Raw genomic sequence first — 24,741 nt, forward strand, 5'->3', positions numbered from 1 at the left:
CTAATGTGTAAAATCCATGTTTGACAACCTTCATCTTTGACAGCATGTCATGTGACTTTCTTGTATACAGTGACGTTTATTTGTGTTTTTTTGTAAATATGGAACAATAAATAAAAAATTTGGTGTAGTTTACATCATCAATCTAATACACTCTGAAACTTATTTGGTTATACATTTTTGACCCTTAAATTCTTTTGAGTAGTACATTTGTGAACATGCTCAAATATGTGTTTATAGGTATCATCATTAAACGTGTCTCGGTCGTTTCATATCAACTGAAGATTAATTCAACAACTGTAGGCATACCTCTCCCCCCCCCCCCCCCCAATTACAACACTAGGGTTGCTTATAAAAACATTCATCAAAGCTCTTATATGGTATGTGACCCCTCGCCCATTTTATTGCATGTTGATTAAATATCGGATGCCACACTTTTTATTGGTGTGTTGCCTGGGTGTGTTGATACGCTCCTTATGTAAATTTTATTAGTAAACGTTAACGTTATCGGCAACAGGAATTGATTTGGTTCATTGGAACCTGGAGGTTGGGGGTTTGATAATTAGAGTTGTCGCTCTTGGAAAGAGGGCGCTCTGTATAGCTACGTAATCGCCATCTTTGGTGTTATGAGTCTGAGTAAATCTGGAAAATAACATAATTAACACGTTGGCATACGGTAATCGGAAGGAAGTGTTATTGATAATATAACCCTTGTGTATTTAAGTTTATATATTAACTAACTTGAATAGCAAAGAAACAACGAGCATTTTAGATCTGATCTACTTCCTGACTTCAGGAAAGTAGGAAGTGGCAATCACTTTTTCTGGCACTTGCCAACCAAATTAATTTTGTAAGTAATGCTACATTACTAGTAAACTATATTATGTCGTTTTGTGTATTAGTTGTGTTTTTTCTTCTTATATTAGTTAATTATAGTTAATTATTCAATACACAGTTTTAATCTTTTGTTTAGATCTATTAGCAGGTTTAATGTAATTACATTGCACATTAATTAATCCACTCCCCCCTAGTATTAGGACACCCAAGTTTAAGTTTTTTGGTGTCATATATATATATATATATATATATATATAGTGATTTCCCTAGAAATTTGGCAAGGCATGGTAGACCAAACACTTTTAGGGCATTTTCACCATTTTCGAGGCACTTGTTTTTCATTAAAAATACACAAAAATTAATTGAAATAAACATTAATGTAATTTATGTGCTTGCTTTAATAAATGAATGGCAAGATATATAAAAGGCATATTTTATTAATTAATAATACCTTTTTGGGTGTTTTATAAAGGCAATTTTAGAATTAATTAGTGAAAAAGGCTTCTTTAATCTCAGGGCAGCATGGTGCTGATTAAGGCAAGATGGTGATAGACTATTGAGACATGCAGGCCTTTCCCCAGGATTTTTTTAAGGCGCTTACATATTTAGCATCATTATAAGACAAAAATCAAGCCAAAAGAAGTGGGGTAGTGGGTTGAAAACAGCCTTCAATCCATCAAATCATGTTGGGGGGGGGGGGGGACTTTAAAAAAAAATAACCCATCAATTCCCCACCCCCAACAATTTCATAATTTGGGCCATGTTGTTGCTGTTGATTTCAGCGTCATGTTAAATGCTTGTTGTGATTTCTGCTTGTAAAATACCTAAGCTAAGAATGCTGACGTCACAGTATATTCATTTATAAAAAAAGAAAAAAAAGGTAATAAAATAAAATTTTACGGTCTTTTTAAAATCCAGCTAAATTATTAAATGTCACCTCACAGTTTTACAAATATATATCTAACATTATCTAACAAATATCATTATTGTAAACTAATTCAGTGTACGTGTAACTGCAATTTCAATTTGTATAAATACTGCATGTTCATTTCCCGCGATCACGATCTGCATGCGTGCTCACGACCATAGGTACAAAATTAACAAAGACAAAGGAAATAACCGAAACTGCAGTTAGGTATTCATTGATGCAAACAACTATTGCTTTTCTACAAATTTACATAAAGATTTACTTCTGTGTAACTGTACTGTTTAATGTCCGCAACGATGTCTCTTGACACGTGGGTGTCAGCTGACTCTGAAGTGTGACGTATATTACGCCAAGAGCTTTCCTCAGTTCAGCCAACAAACGTTCTTCCTAATGTTCGCGAACTATTTGATTGGTGTCTGTCGTGTCCATTTGGTTTAACGTGAAGCACACAAACCAGTGTAGCGAACGTTTTGTTTTCGCTCGGTCTGGCTAACTCAGCCCTTGGGATAACCTGTACCACGTGACCAGCATAAGCCCGCCGACAATTAAAACGGTGCGATCAATGGACCTCAAAGTGAACATCTAAAGAATTGCAGAGATACCAAATGGAAGTGTGATAATGTGTGGTGAATGACGTTATGGATCACAGCTCCATTGTTTTGTATACATGTTACAAATTAAGCCGACACGGACCTGCAGTTAAGGCGCTTACCAGACATGAAGGCGCTTACTTGGCTGGCTAAGGGAGCACGGGCCGTGTCGGCTTATCGCTCTAGGGAAACCCCTGGACATGGTGCTGCACCATGCTAAAACAAGCTAGGGAAAACACTTGTATATATATATGCAAGCTTGTCAGTATATTGTTTTACTTTGGTGCAAGACTATATGAATGCATAGGGCCTATTGTGCCATTTGCAGTAACCAGTCAAGCATTCTTTAGTTCTTGACCAGATTCATTTTAGTAATGCCAGAAAATTTTATAAAATAAAGATACATTAATTATTCGTTCCTTAACTCTTGCCCTCCCATTCTCAGATATAATTGAGAAGCACAAAGCTGACTTTTAAAAACTATTTTTGAACGCAGTCGCGATGCGACCGGTCTTCATAAATACAGCAGGGACGGGACGTCGCCCAGTGGTAAAGCCTTTGCTTGATTCACAATCAGTTTAGGATCGATTCTCGTCGGTAGACCCATTGGGCTATTTCTTGTTCCAGCCAGTGTTCCACAGCTAGTATAACAAAGGTTATGGTATGTACTATCCTGTCTGTGGGATGGTGCATATAAAACATCCCTTGCTGCTAATCGAAAAGAGTAGCCCATGAAATGGCGACAGCGGGTTTCCTCTCTCAGTATCTGTCTGACACCATATAACCGTTGACTGTTAAATAAAACATTTCCTTCATAAATACAGCTGTCAACATTCACAGGAGCAGTGCTCTACAATGTGAGTAAAATACTCGCCATGGCGACTAAAAACATTCCCTGGCATCTAAAAAATAAAATCACATTCACCAGTTGGCGACTGTCCAATAATTTTACTTTAATTAATCTGTAAACAAAACTGGACATCGGAAAACACAGTGGACCAGTAGTAATTTATCTTCCATAAAACATGTTTTCTATCGGTATTTTTTTGGAAAAATAAAAGTTTGAGACAAGTTCATCGAACTATGAATAACGGTGACGTTAAGGGAGGTAATACTTCGTTATGATGTTATCTCCCTTAACTTGAATTTCCAGCGTTTGTAAATAATTCGGCCCCAGTTCAGTTTTGGACCAAGTCAGTCCTGTCCCATTTAGAGCTAGGTTTTATTTCAGGGCTCGAAATGCAGTGTTAGTACATGCACCGGTGCATGCTGATTTTTGCGTGTGCATGTAACTTTTAAAACTGGGTGCACGCGGTGCATGCTAATATTTTTCAAGTACTGTGTATTGCGTATACTACTATCCTGTTGTCTACCAGATTCAGACTCAAGTTGTTCAATTTTACGTATGCATTTCGTAATCTGTTTGCCACATGAAAACGATAACTTTTATCTTATGGGCGCATCCATTTTGTATCCCATAATACTACTCACAACAATGGCGCCCTTTCGGTCATGTCCGTGAAATATATTTGCAAAAATTGCCGGTAATATCTCAGTTATATCCGTGAATGGTGTTGGGGAAGGTGGTCGAGATCGACTTTGGGGTATCCACGCACATAACACAGTTGTTGTCGTCTCTGACAAATTGAACTCCGCCAGATCTGTGATCAATACAAAGTACCGTAACTGCCTTGAACATTTTCGACCTCAGATATGGGCACTTGATCAGATGATTGCGAACGTGCAGGTGCGTTACTCGCGTAGTTGACTCGAAGTCAGCCAGTAATTATTTCAATTGCAACTTCTCGTCGAATTCCGTAGGCTAATTTATATTATACCAACAGATCTTATCGAGTTAAAAAAGTTGACAACTTGCTTAACCTTTAGACTACTGGATTAATTTTTAACAAAAACCACGTTGAGTGGGTACAAATTTATAATTTTTACTCACATATATTCACTTAAATGTTTTATAAATACATGAAATAAAGTTCATATATGAATCGGTAAGTATTATTTTCATGTCTTTTTTTGTAATTTTTATTATTTTTAGATCGGCTAATGGTGATTAAAATTAGGCAAAAAATCGAAAAAGTTGCGTTTACTTAGGGCATTTTTGGCCAGCTATCCAGTATTTATGTCCATTATTCCCGATAACAGTGGTTTTCTGATCAGAATTTTTTTTTAAACCCGAACTACGATTCATATTGCAATATTTGGTAATTTTCGTTGTTGGTAAGACGATCAAATTTATTATCAAATTAGCTGTCACAATTAGCTATCGATCCCTGAAAATGACCGCGACATGCCGCCATTATTGTCAAGCGAAAATACTTGCCGAAAACCACTTTTTGAACTCAAAATTTCAAGGTATTTTCAATTGAAAAAATCAAAACAAAAGCCACCATTTTGAAAAAAAAAAAAATTTTTCTTTTATTATATTTTCATTTCCGGTGAGTGTCTTGTGCAAAACGGCGGGAAATATGAATTGGGGAATGCACTGTATACAGTGTACAGTATGTCGACTGACGTGATGTCTGGCAAGATATCTCGCCTGCAGTAGTCAGAAGGTTAATACAAAACACAAATATTCGTATGTTTTTGTAATAGGCCTATTATAGATTTCTGTAAGGCGTTTACATTGGGTGAAATTTTAAATTTGATGAAGAATCAGTAATAAACGCAGTTGTATAACGTTCCGGTACTGTTAATAAATAAATATAGGTATTGCCGAATAATTCCGATTTACCTTATTTTTGGTGCATGCAGAATTTTAATGGTGCATGTAACTTTTTTTTCAGCATGCACCTGGTGCATGTAGATTTTTTTTTTCATTTCTAGCCCTGTATTTATGTATTAAAATGAGATTGTTGAATCACTGTGTGTCTTTACTTGTCTGTTTCAAACTCAAATGTTAATTATTTTAAATATCGACTTATATATGTGTTGTGCTGCGCTCCAATCGTGTCGTGCTTATCGTGATAACGGGTCCCTCCACGATGTGAATGTTGTTTTAATCACGTTGGAAGTTATGTTCACCAGTGTAGGATGAAAACACGTTTATATTTTCATGACTCACTTTAGATGACTTTAAAGACACAACTATTTACAAAGCAGTATTTACAGATTTACAAGGCAGTATGTGACGAAAATAAATATTATTTAAACCAAAAGTAAGGTAGCCGATTGGTAACTATTAGTAACACTTTGAAGCCCGGTAATTATTATCACAATTCTTTTATTTAACTTTTAATGAGTACTGCAATTTAAATGCATATCTTAGCAGTGCCATTAAAATAGGAATTCGCTTAATTTCGTTTAATAAAATTATTGGGTACGGAATTTGATAATGATAGTTAATAGTCCTTCACTGTTTTAGTGGAACCGGGCACAAACAGTAACTTGTAATTACTATTTAACAACTAGGAATTACCCCTTCACGAGTTCATTCGAATGCGGTCCTAATAACAATTACGGCATTAGTAATGTGCCATAAAATGGCAGATTAATCGATTTAATGACAAGTATATATTAGTTGGCTACTAAATATAAGTGGCTGGCGACTAAAACATACTTTACTGGCCAGGGAAGAGTAAATTTGAACTTGCTTTGTAGAGCACTGAGGAGTTATCAATCTTGATTATGTGAATCGTAGAACATAATAAACTAACAATCGAACCTGTTCAGTGAATTGTTTTGACTGGTATTCATATTTAATTTATCACAATATCGAAAACAAATGGTCAGACATGTGATGCAAGATGTGCCACTTGAAAAATGGACATTAGATTTGGGCGGTATACCCTATATACTGGTCAGTATTGGCATCATGTCAGTATCGATTTACCGTGCCGGGTACCAAATTCCAAAATACAAAAATTTTGGGATTGAAAAATGTTTCCCACCATTTAGTAAAACACTAAACATGTATCTGACAAACGTAAAATGGGTTTGGTATAAATTAGATGAGAGCATTGTGTATGGAATTTTATTTTATTTTGATAAAATTAGTGGGTGAGTCTTAACTCGGGCATACATTTAAAGCCAAGTATATTGAAAATATTGCTCTCTATTGGTATTATGTCTGTACCAGATATACTGATACCAAGGTAAATTACCCCAAAAATACCAATATTGATACTAAACCTCGAATTTCAATACAGCCAAGCACTAATGGACATCTTTATCATGGGTGCAGAAAGTACCTGCTCGCTCTCCAAATGCGAGTAAATGTTCTGACGGACGAGTTTAAAAAATGCAACTACCCGTCCGACAGGCAATCTATCTATCTTTCCTGACTGACTAATAGACGGCGAAAACAGAGCCAGTCAAAGGTCAATGCTTTCTAGAAATGGCTTGTTTACGTTGAAAGTATGTGGTTGGTGTGTTTTGAATACTGTTAAACACTTGTAAGGTGTCACTTGAAGTTTGTAAATCTATATGAAATAAATATTACAATATTTTTTTATTATTATTGATTCGTCAATCAAGGTATTGATTTTGTTTGCCATGTGATGTTGATCACTTACTATGGATACTTAACAATATATCATTTGAGGTGGAGACTGTATATATTACAAAGTAATATTGTCCTATAGGCTGGCAGACTAGTAGAAATTTTGGCATGCTAGTGGTAAATTTTAGTTGCTTCTCGTCCGGTAGGTTAGTAAAATTATTTTCTATTTCTGCACCCCTGCTTTTAATTCTGACTTGTGCTTGTACATCAAAAGAAAACAGCCATCATGAAATTGATAATTGTGTTTTACTTTGTTCGTCTGTTTTAGGATCCATTGATATTTTTTTTGGTGCATTTGTGTTTAATTGTTAGTTGTCTTTTTGTGAATTTTTACCAACGTTGCTTCTTTTTTGGTGGTGGTGGGGAGGGGTTATTTACAAATAAGATGTAGGAGAAAATGTTCAACAATGATTTATTTTTTAAACAAAATCTTTTGTTGCCCTTCACTTAGATTGCATGTAACTTATTAAAAGCTAAATAATTTTAACTTGTTTTTAACATAGTAATAGGATGTAGCATAACATACATTGTAACAATAGAAACCAGTCAACTTGCTCTCAAGCGTACATGTATTCCCTCTAGAACACTTCAGCATATTCCCTCTAGAACACCTTAGCATATTCCCTCTAGATTAACACCTCGTCACTAGGTTGTTTTTTTACTATCACTTTCTGCCGACAACAAACCAACAAGAAATCATGATTACATGATTAAGCGTTTTCACCTGGGTTTTGTTGATCGGTTATATTTGGGTTTGTCATACAAAATTATTTTTTAAGTAAAGTATGTCATAAAATTTTCTGGAGAGAAATATATATATATCCTTTACACCTTTAAAATAATAAATGTTTATTAAAATATTTTTAACTCGCATGTAAATGAATCATCTTGCAGTTTTTCATCTTTTCATATTACCGATGGTGTCTTCATTAATTCCCAAAATCAAAGACAAACTGACTTTCACATTTGTGTTAAAACAGGCAAACTATTTTGTTCTAAAATTAAACAACAAAACAGTAAACTTTAAAAACAAGAAAAAGAAATGTGTATGGTGCTGAATAACGAGTACAATTTGCCTATCAGATAAAGTATTTATTTCATCTTAAGATTTCTGAGTGGGGCATTCTGAACTCTTTGGTATTCAGAATATTTATGCAGTTTGTTTTTATTTTATCAGTCTGTATGTCTTGTGACCCACAATATTTAATATTGCATTTTGTGATGCAATACTGCATTGAAGTACAACAGTTGCTAAAAATTATGATACTGCTTTTGTAATGTTTTGTACTTCTCATTTCAGTATATTAAAGCAGTAAAAGAAAATGGCAGCGGGCCCGTACAACTACAGTTATATATTTAAATATATAATAATCGGAGATATGGGAGTTGGGAAGTCATGTCTCTTGCACCAGTTTACAGAAAAAAAATGTAAGTACATGGACCAAAATATTTCATGGAAATGTGAATTGAATTACGGTTACACACCACCATTAATTACTCCATGCAGTTCAATACAATTTCTTTGTTAGAATATATTCTGTGAAAAATACCACACTGTCGAGAGGGTCGTGTGACTACTAATTTTAGGGAGTGCTCTCAATTGATGTGTACTGTGTAAAAAATCAATTTTTTTTCAATGAATAGCCCCTATGCTTGACCACCACCTCGTGTTGCTGTTATACAAGTAACACCATACCACTTGCACAGTTGTTGTCAGTTAGTACTACATATATAACAACTTACTTCAAACCAATTGTTTATTTAAATACTATAGAGGTCAACCTATGTGTAATCATCAAAGAAAGATTTCAAAAAGTATATCAGAATTTTGTAGATTTCTTTTTATGAGGAAGGGCAATTCCATATTGGAGAGGACTTGATGCCAAAAAATAATCTTCATAATTTAATGAAATAAATGATTGAAATCTATAGATTAATTACCCAATTTAATTGAGTTTTCCCTAAAACAAGTTTTCTTTTTGTACTACACGCCACTGGCAAACATTTCATATTTTAAGTTTAAAAGTTGACAAAAATATGGGTAAATTAGGCCTATCTATATTCTCTGAATGTAAAGCAATATTCTGCATATTTCATTAGATTTGTAATGTCCCTACCCGGACTCTCAAACACCAAATAGTTTGAAACAGTCAACAAAAAGCATAGAGACTGAAATATAATTCATAGAAAAATGTTTTGCCACTGTAACGTCAGTCACAAAAAAGTAAAAACAAATTTGTACAAAAAAAATCTGAGGGTATTCCAACATGTCATTCATAATTTTCTTGCTGCTTGCCAAGGCAAACCTTAAAAACATCCCATCAGTCCTTGATATTATATGAATGTAGCGTGAGAGTGGAATAAAATTGGTAACGTCAGTCACAGGAAAACAGGAGCTGTAACGTCGTCACTTTCAACCAGTGAGCTATAACTAGGTCTTACTGAATTCTTTCTACATATTTTTAACCCTTTCCCTAGATTTCCTCACATTTTAACTTAAACTTAATAAAAAGCATACACTTTTGGTTCAAACAACGAGTAAACAAACTGAAATAGTAAAAAACTTCAGCAAAAATAGCCACCAAAAGTCGCCATTCACGCTGTTTCTTCTTCTCCAGTTAGGCTAAACTATTGGGCAATAGATTGACCCCCCCTATAGGAGGCCTATTGTATTCTAAATAAGGTAAAACTTTCCTTACACATTCATTCATGATTTTTCTCCCACAATGCACAGTACTTTCTGATATCAGCAATTGAAGCAAAGAAACTAATGCTCCTTCCTTTGTCGAGGCAGCAAAGGATGTGCCAAGCATAATAGTTACAGTACTGTCGACAACAGACATTGAATGGCGTAATAATTCCCTCAAGTTGAATGAGGTGTTTGATGATGCCCCGGCCATCAAAGGTATAGCTCGGTTCCACCACCTCCGTGTTAAACAGGGCAAGGTTGAGACATTCACTCTTGACTAATGATGTTGCCAATTCTTCTGACAAGACAGATGTGATCGAAATACCTGCTCAACATGCTGAAGTGATGGAGGCACCAATTGCAATAGATGATTGGTGGGCTGTCGCATACGATGGTGAACTCTTCCCTGGAGTAGTCAAGAATATTCAGAACAATAACTTTGAGGTCTCTGTTATGAAAAAAGTTGGTGCCTCATGGCAATGGCGATCCAAGGAGGATCAAATTTTCTATCACAAGTATCAAATGAAGAAGAAGCTGCAACCTCCAGTGATGATCAATGCCAGAAATCACAGGGCTGCCACTTTCCTTGATTCTGATTAATTGGCGGATGGCAGTGGTACATATCATTCGCTAGTGAGCAATGTAACTTTGAAAATGTTTTCAATATAGTTTTAACGTAACATTGGAACTAATGCAAGACTTCTAATATGTCTAATGGCATGCTTACATATATCGAAATTGGTAACACTTTTCCAGTTACTGAATTAATATTCAACTGTAACGTCAGTCACACACTGTCAAGTGACTATTCTGTAATTATCCTAATTAATGCACATGTGTTTTCAACTTTTTTGTCATGTTTAACTTTCAGTGTTAAATTGTCTTGTTCCCCAGGATGAAAACTAATGTGTACCATATATTAAGTGAAGATCCATTTTGAAATTTTTACACTACGATTAGTTGTGCATCTGTAATGAAACTAGCTTGCAGCTACCACAAACAAAACAAACCTACTTATTACCTCTAACTTGTTGTAAAAGATGTATGTAATTGAAATGGTGGGCATTTCACCTCATTATATTAGTACAAATCCAATTATAAAACATTGAAGTGTTCTGGACAAACTGTAACGTCAGTCGCGTAACGTCAGTCACGCACAATTATGTAATCATTCTTTTAATGTTGTGGTTTTCCAATTTAGTAATGGTTTCTAGAAATGTAGTTTCATGTTGCCATGTTACCTAGGACAGAAACATTTGTTAACATTTCACGGTTTGAAGACAAATTTAAAATAAAGTTGATTGTATCTGTTTTTTTAGTGTAACGTCAGTCACACAAATATTTTTCATCCCCATTCAGTGATACAAAAGAATATGAACTTTTTTTTAATGTCACCAAGTAGACTTGGACCCCAGTATGCTTGATGCAAAATATAAAGAATTAGGAGGTACAGGTTTGATAGCCACACCACTGGATATGACCTCCAACCTCTCTGAATGTAACGTCAGTCACGGTGGAATTGCCCAGAACTGTTTCCTAAACGGGACTATATTAAGCTGCTACAGCAAGTAATGACACGCCAATGATGGTGTGGTGCCTTAAAGGACATTCAAAGGATATTCAAGAATCAACTTCCAATGTCTGTATAGTGCTTCAACCACCATTTTCACATGAATTCATCTTTGTGAAAGAAATGAGAGTGGATAATAACTTCAGGGCTCGAACTTAAGAATTTATCTCCCACGGCAATTTTTAAAAGAATTGCAATGGTTGAAACAGTCCACCGATGGCAATTTTGAACCTACCCATGGCAATGTTTTTAAAAGTGAAATTTGCAGCAAATAAACCTGACTGAAAGGCTATCTTGTTATATGTAGACATCTTTTAAATGTGTAAATGTTAAATATTGGTAGATAATGTACACCAGGTGTATTCACTTCGCCATTGTTGAGGAGCTTTACCGACAGCACAAAAGTGCCATCAGTGATGCTCTCTACCTACGGCAATTTATATCTCAACGACAGCAATTGCCGTTGGTTAAGTTCGAGCCCTGTAACTTCAGTCAAAATACCTGTTTAACCACATGACCTATGAGTCAAAAAGATAGGGAAATCTGATATTCATACTTGCTTATCAGCTCTTCTCGTATAACTTTACTAACTATGGAATCTGCATAGATAAAAAATTAACACTGTCTTTTATGTTTTATTTTTGAGTCGATATGTACAGCATATATTGTATTTTAATTGTTTAAATTGATTATTCTTGTGTTTTTTTATTTATAAATGTATGTGTATTTTATTAAATACATGTGTGATCAAACTTCAACCTGTAGAGTCATAAAGCGATACTCTCATTAAGAATGCCCAGATTAACTACAAACATGCTGGCCTCAAAATCACTGCTGCATGTAAATGATCCCTTGTGTTGGTGGCTACAAGTTTCCTCTCCAATTATCATTGTGTGCCAAATTAGCAAATTTTAAGAACAGCTGGCAAATTTTATTCTAATTTGGCGAAAAAAAGGTTCATGTAATAATTGATATTTTATTGGAAAATAACGGGTTTTTTTTGCATTTTTTGCTGAAATTAGTGGGATCTAATTCCATGACTGTATTCATTTTAATTGATTTTTAATGCACATAATTGCTTGATATGAACAATTTTGGTATATTAATTTAGTTAAATGGTGAAAATGTGAAAACTAAATTATATATAACAGGTGCAGCCATTTTGCTTTATCCAGAGTCATGGAAAGTTATGAAATTTTAAAATGTCATTTTCTGGGCTTGGTAAGTCATGGAATTTTGGTTTCTTACACACCTGTTGGTGAAAACACCATGCATCATTTTTGGTTACACATGGTTGTTAACACATGTACACGTACATTTCAAGACATACGACTGGCTGCTCCCAGGTGATGACAGGTCACTAATGCCATACATCCAATGAAAAACTACATGATGGAAATTGATTAGACAATGATGTATAGTTAACCTGACATTCGTGTGTCTGTGGCACATAAGTCAGCTACATGTGCAACGGCTGTAAATAACTTTTAGTCGAAAAAGATGTTAAAATTTGCTTAAAACCTGGTTTTTGAGGATATGTAAGAAATAGAATAATACATTCGTTCCGTTAAATACTGTTTATCTCACAACTCATTGTTTAAAAACATATCAAACTTGCTTTCACTCATTAGATACATTTTAAAACAACTTGTGAGATAAATGGTATCTAACAGCCACTCGTGTATCTGTCATGGAAAATTACTTTTTCTTTGCGACTTAAATTTTAAAACTGATTCAATGGGGGGGGGGGGGGGGGGGGGGTCCAATCAGAAACACTATCATGTCATCGAATCTGCCCTCAGGTGAGCAGGTAGTTATGTAATACTTAACTGTCACTTCAGGTCTTGGTCTCTCTTTTTTTTTTATAAACATTAAGATGCTATTATTTTAATATTTTGTAGCTTACGATTATATTAAGTTACCACTTAAAATCCATTACATTTTATAACTAATATTTTCACTTGTAAACTTTACATAATTGTTTTTCCTTTCAGTTATGGCAGATTGCCCACACACAATAGGTGTTGAATTTGGAACAAGGTAAGTGGCATCAATATTTCAAACATTTACGGAAGACTGCAAAAGTTTTAGATTGTTAATAGATGGTCTTTTTTTATCTTAAGCTTACAGTAACTTTATAAAAATATTACAGTCTGAAATCTTTTAAACAGCTCTGATATTAAATAATTATGAAATATTTACAGTACTAAATTGAGAATAAAAAATATAGTTCCAAACATTGGTGAATATTTAATATTGTAATAATGTCTGTATATAGACTTTACCTTGATACTAACAATATCTCCATTTTAAAATATAAAATTTTGACTTGATGATTATCACTTTTTGTTTCTGAATATAGATAAATAAGAGTTACCTCCCTGTAACTGTTTTTAACATAAGACTAAATAAAATTATTGTATTATTATTTATTTATTTATTTATTTATTTACAGGTTTTAATATCTATTTATTCACATGCATTTCTTCCCCAATATTTTATAACTGTGGATAACAAAGTTCATCTAATAAATTCAGTTTCGTGAATTAAATTTGTATAACAAGCAGTTACCTCAAAATTGTATTAAAGTTAGTTATCTTGAGAATTTAAGTTTGCTGTTTTGTATTTCAGAATGTGTAATGGTTCACCATGCAGTTCGAGTAAATTTAAAGTTGCGACAGCTCGCATGAAAAATTGTTTGCTGTCATGTCATTAAACATTAATTCATTCTTGATATTTTCAGAATTATTGAAGTGGCCGGTCAAAAGATAAAGCTCCAGATTTGGGACACAGCTGGTCAAGAGAGGTTTCGAGCTGTAACAAGGAGTTACTACCGAGGTGCAGCTGGGGCACTCATGGTTTATGACATTACAAGGTGAGTCGGCTTCAAATCTTCCCATTTATCAGGTATGTCTCAGCTATTAGACACAACCTAAAGTTGGGTGTTCTTCAGTAGCCATGATCGAAAAAACGGCTATCAGACTTGCATAAACACAAAATTAATATTTAAAAAAGCTAATAAAAAAAACCCACTTGTGATTACCTGAAGAACATGACTTCCATTTTTCACCAGGACAGGTGAGCGATCACTCCTGCTCCCCTCCACACTCACCTGTAATGTTTTAGGAGAGCTGAAATTGATTGCCTTGCAATAAACATTTTAATGAGCTTCATTTGAAACTTAATGTGATTGCTCGCCTGGCATCATTTATGATTTAACTTTTAGACTACTAAATTACTCTTTGACAAAAAAAACATGTTGAGTGGGTATAAGTTTATAATTTTTACTCACATATATTCACTTAAATGTTTTATAAATATATAAAATAAAATTCGTATTTGAATCAGTATTATTTTCATGGTTTTTTTTTAATTTATTTTTTTATTTTAGATCAGTTAATTTTGATTAAAATTAGGCAAAAAATAGCAAACGTTTACTTATGGTATTTATGTCCATTATCCCCAATAACTTGTTTTCTGACCAGTTGTTGGTAAAATGATCAAATTTGTTATTTAGTTAGCTGTCACATTCAGCTATCGATCTCTGTAAATGACAGTGAAATGCCACCATGGTTTTCAAGTGAAAATACTTGCCAAAAACCACTTTATCAACTTAAAGTTCCAAGGTATTTTCCTTTGAAAAACGAAAACTTAAAGATACAGGAAACTGAGTTGTTTTCTGTTTCCTGTTATATAATTGTTTCCAGTAAGTGTCGTGTGCAAAATAGCGGGAAATATGAATTTGGGAATGCACTGTATACAGTGTACAGTATGTTGAGAGTGATCATCGACACCCCTTCATTTTGTTCATGGTGGAGACAGCTGCTCCTCCCTTCCCCCTCCCCAAGCACTTATCTTGAAGTGGGCGAGATTTAGCTCAGTCAGTTGAGTGCTTGCTTGAGGTGTTTGCATCACAGGAACAAACCACCTCTGTGGATCTATTCAAATAATTGGGTTTTTTCTCTTTACAACCAGTATATATCTTTGTGTGCATGTACGTCCACATGTTTCATTATAACAGGACTTTAGATTGCACCAAATTTAGGGAAATAAATGTGCCCAAGATAATCCCACCCAAATTAAATACATGCTCACCTCCAAACATTTGACCTCAAAACCACTGAAATGTTAACTTTAATTAGATTGAAATAGCTTGAACTACATTTCTAAATACTGTAAACCGTATTAATATTGCGACGTTTTTTTTCCGCGAATGTATACCTTAGCGCATGTTCGCGACGTGTAAATTTCGCGAACGACCGTTGACAGCTCAAAAAAAAAAGTGGAATTGTTATAAAGTTACTGTCTGTAAATCAATATTCTGTTGTCCTACATCAAGCAATTGTGCCTGGTACAGAGTCTATAGAGGGGATTAGGCCCTACCCACCTCACCTCTATTAGAATCACAACTCACAGCTTCAGTTAACTGTTAACACCCTTTGGTAGATAAAACAATAAACGATTAGTTGCCATCGATTGAAGTTACATAAAACAATTAACGATTAGTCGCCATCTAGGAAAGCTCGTGTACAGGCTGTGCCTGTTGAGTGAATCTTTTTGTGAATTTTATTCTCAATAAAATATTTCAAAACAAACAAATTATTTAAGCACACTTCAAACTGGAAAATAGTGCGTATTAATTTCGCGACATACGGTTTACAGTAGTCACAACTCTACAAAAAAACTGTTAATGACAGTACTGATCTAAAATTTCCTTGCTGACAAAAACACTGTTGCACCTAATTTAGTTAGATCTAAAGACCTGCTATAGGCTTACTGTGCTGACCCAATTTTTGTAACTAATGCCTAATTTTAATTTGATTGTAGGAGAAGTACATATAATCATTTAAGCAGTTGGTTGACTGATGCCCGGAACCTGACCAACCCCAATACTGTAAGTATGACATGGCCAATCTCCTCTTGTCTGTAGTCCACCTTTTATGTAGCAGTATATTGCTATAGGTTCAAAAGGTTATAGGCTATATTACTAGCACATACAAAGATTCTTCAATACATGTCTTATTTTAGCTGATTATACAGTATGGTGATTAGGTAAACAGTTATTAAAAGGATTATTTAAACTTTATTTGTTCAGATTATTGAATTAACCATGTCACCAACATAAGAGATAATTTTTATATTTTTGATTTACAGGTCATATTCTTGATTGGAAACAAATGTGATTTAGAAGCTCAGAGAGATGTCACATATGAAGAAGCCAAACAGTTTGCAGAAGAAAATGGTAATGTTACTTTTGGGTGTTTTAAATTCTTCAATTAATGTAATTTAAAACAAGATCTAATTAAGTCTTCTAAAAAGCTATTTCTGGTTACACGAAAAAATTAATATTTTCATTTTAGTCCTTGCATAAAAAAAATTATTTGGAATGTTTAAAAATGTCATCCTTAAGTTTTTCCAAGGTTTACAAAATAGTTTTTTGTTCAAAAGTGTATTAATGCATATCGTTTTAGGCTTGAACCATAAACCACCAAAATGCCAAGTTGATAAGCATGTGGTAAAATTGTCTTAGTAAACCATCTTAGATTACTGTTTAAATATGAATTTATTTGTCATTAAACAAAACAAACAAAATATGAATTATATACATGTAACAAACTTATATTTAAGACTGGTGTTTTATATTTTATTTTTTCAGGTTTAATGTTTCTTGAATGCAGTGCCAAGACGTGAGTATTTCATGGGGGTTTTTCTATTTCAGAAAAAAATTCTTGAACAATTGTTTACAAAAATATTACTATTAATGTATTTTGAAACTGAAATTTGTATCTAGAGTGTTACTCAGCATTAATTCAGAATAATTGAAGTACTAGAGCTGCAATGATTTGGTGTACCAGATAGATGTATTCATTGCAGCTCTACTAAGTACTGTCACATTTTGCTGTCTTAGTGTTGAACGGACCAAACTTCACTCGCATATTCGGTGCACCATATAGAGTCTATCACAATATGTATTCATTACTTGGTACCCAAAGACCTGAATATATTCAAGTATATAAAAATTCTCAGATGTTATTATGCAGATGCACAGATTTTGTATCGCTTAAGGGTCGATCTCGTGAATCATCTAAATGTGATGACAAATGTGTTCACGGTGGTGAAGTATATCATTAATTCCAACATCAGCACAAAGACAGTTTAGCATTTGTGTTAAGACCCTATGTTCATGATACATATCCTATTCACAACTTGTCAATTCATTACAGCTCTAATAAAAATCAACCTTGGGTTATCTTGGGCTAATGAGAGAACAGAGGTCGAGATAACGATGTTTGACTCTATACTTTTGTGAATGATTGTCTTTTCAGTCGAAAGAATCAAGATAACAATGTTTGACTCGATACTTTTGTGAATGATTGTCTGTTCAGTGGAATCATGTTGTGATGTACAAATCTGATTGTTTATCTGATTCTTTTCAGTGGAGAAAATGTGGAGGATGCTTTTCTAGACACGGCCAAGAAAATATATCAGAATATACAAGATGGCAGGTTAGTGAACAAATTAATTATAAGCTCTTCTAAGTAAATAATTGTTTGAAATTAACTGATATTTGTATCATTGTTATCACAATGGTAGGACATAACATCTCGGTCATATATTATAAATTAATAATAATGTCAATAAATACTGGATAATTGGCGACAAATGAGCAAAAGTAAGCCCGACTTTATGAATTTCTCTTCATAATTAGTACTTACACTTTATTTATGTATTTATAAACCTTTTAAGCGAAAATAAGTAATGAAATGTTTATAAACCTGTTAATAAAAGCCCACCCAATGTGATTTTTTTATCATTAATCTTAAAACATTAGAGTGTATTAAAGGGACTGTCATGAGTTTGATACTATTAAGATGTTGACTAAAAAAGGCGTTTTAATGATTAAAATTTTATATTAAATGCATTTTTCTACATAAAATATTAGTGGCTGTTTATTAAATGTATTTCCAATCGTCCTAATTGGACTTTAGTTTTTGAAAAACCCAGGAGTGCTAAAAATCGCACTCCTCAAAATAATCAGAATTAGAAGCAAGAGACCGAGAGGAATTGCACCCATGAACATGATTAAGTTTGGGGAGTAATAGTTTCTTAATTAAACATCTTAAGGGTTAATGTTTTGTGTTTTCAAAATAAATATCCTAATTTAACTAATATGATGGTTGTTCTCAAAGATGGAAGGAATGGGTCATTGTAGTCTTACACAAGAAAAAGAAACACCATGAACACAACATTTGTCGATTTCTTATGTATTATATGCATATCATGTTGCATTAAAATTCTGAATCATGATAATCTGTTAACTATTTATGAATAAGGAATTGAAACTGATTTGTTTGTGCTTATTCTGTTTTATTTAAACAAGTACAATAATTTTAGTTTTCATCGCAGAATGATATGATCTCTCCATGGACACACACCTGTGAACTGAATATAAAAGTGTAACAACCACATGGCACAGGGTTATCACATTTATCATGATATCATAATATACATGTTATGTACCTGCAAATTCTCTATTTAAAAAAATAATAATGTCGTAACAGAGAAAATGTCAACATCTATTTTCTACCGAAATATATCTTACTACAATTTTTATAAATATATATTTTTACAAACAGGATTAACTTTGATTATTAAAGTCTAGACTTAAGTTTTATAAGCACAGGCCCTGGAGTACGTTGCTATGCTATTAACGAAAACAAAACCTGCTTTACTAAATTAGTTTTTTGTTGGTGTACACATTTAATGTGATATCAACATGTATAAACATTATACACATCATAGAATTATTGGACAACGCACCTACCGTATTATGTTTTCTGTACGTGATCAAAACGACGACAGTGTAAAATATATTTTGCGATGTTACCTACATTGTATGAAATTAAACAACAAAACCGACAAGATCTTAATAATAAGTGAACTCCTAGCTGATTGGCTCAATGTAAAGATAACCAACCAATCGTGTTTCAATTTATAAAAAGTATTCCAGGAAGTTCATTGTGAACAGAATGGAAAGGTTTGTGGCGTTCATTGGATTGGATTTAATAAACACGTAAAATGGCAGAGTTCAAAAACAAAAATGCAAGTGTGATTTGTTCAATTTAGGGGCGCGTTATTTCGCACCCGTCAGATTGAGTTGACGGGGGTTCACAGGCGTGATAGCGCTCGCGCCTGTCAAAAACAAAAATCTGCCTAGTGTTTGTACCAGGTCAAACTTCTTTTTTTCCCCTAATATATATTTGTTTCTACATAAGAAATTATTGGGTGACCAAATTAAATTTTGGCTATTTACAAACTTTGGGAGAACCGAAAACACATAATATACACAGACACTGGTATTCTAAATTAGAAATTATGTTTAATATGTACATAGTTTTAGTCAATAAAATATTTTATTAGCTGGAAACGTCTTATAATGGCAGCAAACTGTGACAGTCCCTGTATAGACTGCTTGTGAACTGTGGCCTATTTTGACTGTTTCCAGCTTGGATCTAAACGCAGCTGAATCGGGTGTCCAGCACAAACCAGCCACACCGAGGAATGCACTCAACACGGACCAGACTCCGAACAAAGAAGGTTGTGCGTGTTAGCAGTAGGTTCTCCGAGGTTTTGCGAGACATGGGTCTGCCTTTCACTCTGTCATTCCAAGGGAATACGGTTGCTAGACTGGCAAGTGTATGCCGTGCGTTCATCCTGTTACATCAGTGACTGAAACGTTGGTTTTATTAAAATGATTTGAATATAATATTTTAAAATATACGAGTCTTTATGCTCAGCATTAAAACAAACAAATGATTTATTAACATTAAACAAGACAAATTCACAACAATTACCATTTTTAATAGGACAATGTTTGTATTAGTAATTCTTCGTTACACATATTTTGTAGCGTTTTACACAGAGACGATGTATGTTTTGTTGGCATACAAAGTTACACAGCAATCAATAGTGAAAAAAATGTACATTTTATTTGAAATCACATATTTATTTATTAACTTGTTTTAGAAAAGTACAAACAGTATTGGCTTTCTATTTGATGTGATAAATAAAGTACAGCAATGCACATCTATATTTGGTATTTCATTTCTAAATTTTATTCACTTATTCTTCTATCATTTGCAATCACCTAATTGGTGTAGTTATAAATGTACTTTGACAAACAACTGTTACTTTGTACATGTTAAAAAGCACGCACATTGTCTCTGGATCAAGAGTTGTCTTCATAGCAATCAGTACTCACACTAGGTCTGGAACATTTTATTTTTTTTGTCTTAAAAAATCACAGGGAATTATATAAATTTAATTTGTTAATTGATAACCACATATGTTTCTGATTTTAATAAACCTTTCTCTCGGGTTTCTCTCTCTCTCTCTCTCTCTCTCTCTCTCTCTCTCTCTCTCTCTCTCTCTCTCTCTCTCTCTCTCTCTCTCTCTCTCTCTCTCTCTCTCTAATGTGGTGTGAATGTTAAAATTAAGAAAATATTTTATCAACGGGATAGAATAGATTGGCATTGGGCTGTTGTGGATTTTTAATCAGTTACATTTTTATTTTGGAAGATCACAAGGGCATCAAGAACAAGTCACAAGTTAAATTTTCGTGATTATAACGATATAAAAAGCTTAGTCCTGCATTAAATTCTCATCTATATATATCTTGGTATTCACAATGAAATTATGACTAAAGGTTATTGCTATTTTGTGCAGAATTATGACAAAAAACCTTATTATTTTATTTGATATTTACATTTAAGATGCACATAATTGGCTTGAAGTGAAATGGTATTTAGATATACCCTATTAAATAAAGTACTGTCTAATACACATATTTGAATACAGTTGCTAAAGGGATATTCATACTTCAAATATCTTTTCTTGAGGATACTTTTGAAAACTGAGCAATAGACTTGAATGTGTTTGTACAGTAAACTGTTTATATACGAGAAGCTGTAATGGTGTATCAAAAGGGGTAATGTACAAGCCAGTCTGGGGCTAAGAGTGGAACCAGGAAATGGTATTCAACAAAGATTGTTTTCTATGGTAACTGGAAGTTTTGGTTTTATTATGTTATATAACATTTGGGGGGTTATTGTTCCTGCACTACATCGAAACTGCATTATTAATTGATATTATTCATACGAGACCAACTACATCCCAAAGCACTACAAACATTTTCTTATTAGTGATTATTAATTCATATGGGACTGAGTTTTACTTAGGGCATTACAAACATTCTCTTACTAATTTAATAACGGTTTGGTTGACATCTTGATCAGTGTGGAAGACAAATAGAACTAAGCAAGCCAGTGTTGTGTTTAGATAACATTCTCATCTCAGACATATGAATATATTAAACAAAAAAATCCAGTCATTTGTTGAAATAGTTATTGTAGCTGTACAGATGACACAGTGTCGTGTTGTTGGTATACCAGACTTGGTTTTGGTATGTGCTTTATTTATTCATTGTTCCGATATTTGGACGGTCGTTTTGTTTAACATGCTTAGTTGATTTGTGTATTGTTGTTACGATTCATTCCCTGTAGTCTGTTCCCAGGTACTGAATGTTTAGCACGGAAATTCATTGGTTATTAAGAGGCATTGGTAAATGTATTTGGAGATGTGTAATGAAGGCATGGAAGCTCATAACTACATGTTAACATTATTTTTTTTCTTTCCCACTGGCCAATATTTCTCGATAATGTGTTAAATGGTGTGACCTGTTTCTTGTATATCTAGGGAGTCACCTTTCGTTAACACACTTGTTACAGTGTGATTGGTGTTTGTATTCTCACGCTCATTTATATTGTTGAATTTTCATCAGAATAAAATTTACTCATACTTATTAATTCAGTGTTAAGTGAAATTGTAAAAGAATCAGTCAGCAAGAAATGGGTTGATTATAATGAAATGTGGATCTCTTGGTACAAAGGCACAAATCTGCAAATGATAATCATTTATAGATAAAAGGAAAAGGAAAGGACCTGGTGTAAAACCTTGAAAGACACCAGCATGGTACAAAGGGCAATCTGCAAATGATAATCATTTATAGATAAAAGGAAAGGACCAGGTGTAAAAACTTGAATGACACCAGCATGGTACAAAGGGCAATCTGCAAATGATAATCATTTATAGATAAAAGGAAAGGACCAGGTGTAAAACCTTGAATGACACAAGCATGGTACAAAGAACACCAGCAAGAACAATTTAGGAAAAACAAATAAGGTTTTACAATGCTTGTTTAAGTCATCATTAAAGGGACAGACCCTAGTTTTTAAACACTAAGGCATAATTTTCACCTAGACTAGTTTCAACCCGTAAAAATAGACACTAAGTTTGGTTAATTTACATACCTGTAACAAATTTGGATACTACAGAGTAAAGCAAGAGTCTGTGATGTTGAAATACCCTTAAAAATAAACTAAACTGCGACTATATAACAGACAGTTCTCAGACGCACATGCATTTTTTTAAATATTTTAAAAATGCATTTTGTGTTATTAGAAACTCCAGGATTACCAAAACCCCCCAGAGAAAATGGATAAATCTAAACAATAAAATATAAGTAATGTTTGATTTCAGTGATCATAAACAACTCTAATAGTGAAATGTCCCTTTAAGGATCTGAAAGCAAACCCATTGAGTGGTTTGTCACTTTCTTAAACAGCATTTTGTGATGTTAATAAAAATGAGTTTTTATTGCAAAAACAAATCCTCTAAAAGCTACTTTGATCAGTACGGTTAAGTAAGAACTTGCTTTGTTTCTTTTATCCAAGATATGTAAATATACACTGGCCCTCATTGCTTATTTGTGAAGTCCAGTTTCATGAGATTGAGTGAGTGACTGACCAGTGCTTTGTATGTTATTATGATTAGTGTATTTTCCTAAATGTACTCAATGTAACACTGTTTGTGATTGGGCAAATCCAATATTGTTGTACTGCTTTGTTAGTGATTGGATGGATGATCCTTAATATATGGTCCAAAATAAAGTTTGAAGATTATTACTTTTCTGGTGTACATTTGCAAGGGCTATTTGTAAATATTTGGATTGATTAATATTTTATTTGCTGTTTATTGAGATGCTTAATATCTATAAAATCTGTTTTAAGTATATTTAGATTTTTGGTTGCAAAGCTAATTGTCTGAAAATGAAAAAGACAAAATAAAAAAAATTGGTAGATTAGGAGCACACAGATTTTTAACAACAGTCTTTAAAATAAATTTTTAATTTGAATAAATCTTAGTGCTAAGATTAAGAAGGAATATATTGTGGAAACATTTACTAATTTATTGGCTTTATTAGTCTTGATCATACCATCATCAGAGTTATCCAAACTTCGCAAACCAGAGTCAACTGTTACATCGGAGAAAATTTGTAGACTGGTATGTAACACATTTTTAACTGAGCAGAAGACTGCAACAAGTCGGATCACTTTGCACAAGAACTTTTCATTATATCCATGTGCTGTTACATTATTAATTTCCTTTGGATTTTCATGTTCTGGCAAAAGATCCTGTGGTTGAAACCAATTTGTGTTAATAGCGTACAGTTCTATTTCTGTTATGCTCAAAGAATTTTTTGTATTATTCAATATATTTATTATCACATATTGTACATAGCTATTTTGTGATGCTTACTATTTGAAAACAATTGATTTGCTTGCCTGCCTGTCAGTGTTGCTGTTGGTACATTACTCATATGTTAGAATATAAAAAACACATTTTGTGGTTAATGATTAGCCAATTCTATTGCCTGTTAAGTTAAGCACCATGGGATCTGGCTGCTTTTTTGTCTGATCGTTGACAATAGGTAACTTTTGAGGTATTGGTAAATGCTCATACAGACAGGTAATTGTTGGACAATGACAATAGTAGATTTGATCAAATTTGGTATGAATAGGATATGGTTTCAAAGATTTCCAATGTTCATATCTGTTCACACATGGTTTCCAAGGTAATGTATTGATAAGATTACCATCATGGTTGGTCACACTTGTATTAGTAGAATTTTCAGACAAATGATAGAAGGAATCCAAATTCCCCATTTGGTTAAGCTACAACTTGTTCATGCAAAATAGCAGCCTCATCCAAAATGCTTATGAATTTATTGAATAAACTGAAAATAAAATTAATTTAAAATTCATCTTGGCATATTAAATTGGTGTTTGGGTAATATTTTAAGGTGGGAAAATGTTTTGTTGTTTGTGAATGAGAATGGTGATCACTGATGGGCAGGCATTTTAGTGAAAATATCTTTAAATAGTTTTGTGAATAGCTATCCTAGATGTGAACAGAAGTAAAGTGGGGCATGCATTATGTGACATGTTATCTGAGGTGTTGTTGCAGAATCAAAACCAAGAATGTCACACCTTGTCTAGTGCATGCCAGGCTTTCAGTAGTTAGCAATGTCATCACATCTGGACTTGTAAAGACATAATATCAACAAAAAATAATAAAATCATGATGTAAATAACTCTTGGTATTGTGTTTTCTGTTCTTTCTGCATGCTTTTAACATGCATTCACAAAGGAAAATGACAATTAGACTGTTAATTATTGATTTAAAATTAACTGAAGTAGTGTTTGTGACTTTGTG

At 33.5% G+C, this 24,741-nt stretch overlaps 1 protein-coding gene across 1 annotated transcript; it reads left to right on the forward strand.

Moving 5' to 3' along the window:
• Window positions 1-581: 581 nt before the first annotated feature.
• Window positions 582-24,619, forward strand: LOC121382756 (ras-related protein Rab-14). Its single transcript, XM_041512335.1, has 9 exons — window positions 582-847; window positions 8,169-8,296; window positions 13,122-13,167; window positions 13,871-14,002; window positions 15,955-16,021; window positions 16,282-16,369; window positions 16,784-16,814; window positions 17,565-17,633; window positions 19,634-24,619. Exons 2-9 carry the CDS (start codon window positions 8,191-8,193, stop codon window positions 19,737-19,739), a joined length of 645 nt encoding a protein of 214 aa, XP_041368269.1. The 5' UTR covers window positions 582-847; window positions 8,169-8,190; the 3' UTR covers window positions 19,740-24,619.
• The last annotated feature ends 122 nt before the right edge of the window (window positions 24,620-24,741 follow it).

The sequence above is a fragment of the Gigantopelta aegis genome, chromosome 10, assembly GCF_016097555.1.
Source record: "Gigantopelta aegis isolate Gae_Host chromosome 10, Gae_host_genome, whole genome shotgun sequence".
Classification (NCBI taxonomy): Eukaryota; Metazoa; Mollusca; class Gastropoda; order Neomphalida; family Peltospiridae; genus Gigantopelta; species Gigantopelta aegis.

Excerpts from the sequence above, each read along its gene's own strand:
- LOC121382756 (XM_041512335.1), top strand. The coding sequence starts at position 8,191 with ATGGCAGCGGGCCCGTACAACTACAGTTATATATTTAAATATATAATA. Across the intron at positions 16,022-16,281 it reads ACCTGACCAACCCCAATACT|GTCATATTCTTGATTGGAAA; the intron begins GTAAGTATGACA and ends TTTGATTTACAG. Across the intron at positions 16,815-17,564 it reads CTTGAATGCAGTGCCAAGAC|TGGAGAAAATGTGGAGGATG; the intron begins GTGAGTATTTCA and ends GATTCTTTTCAG.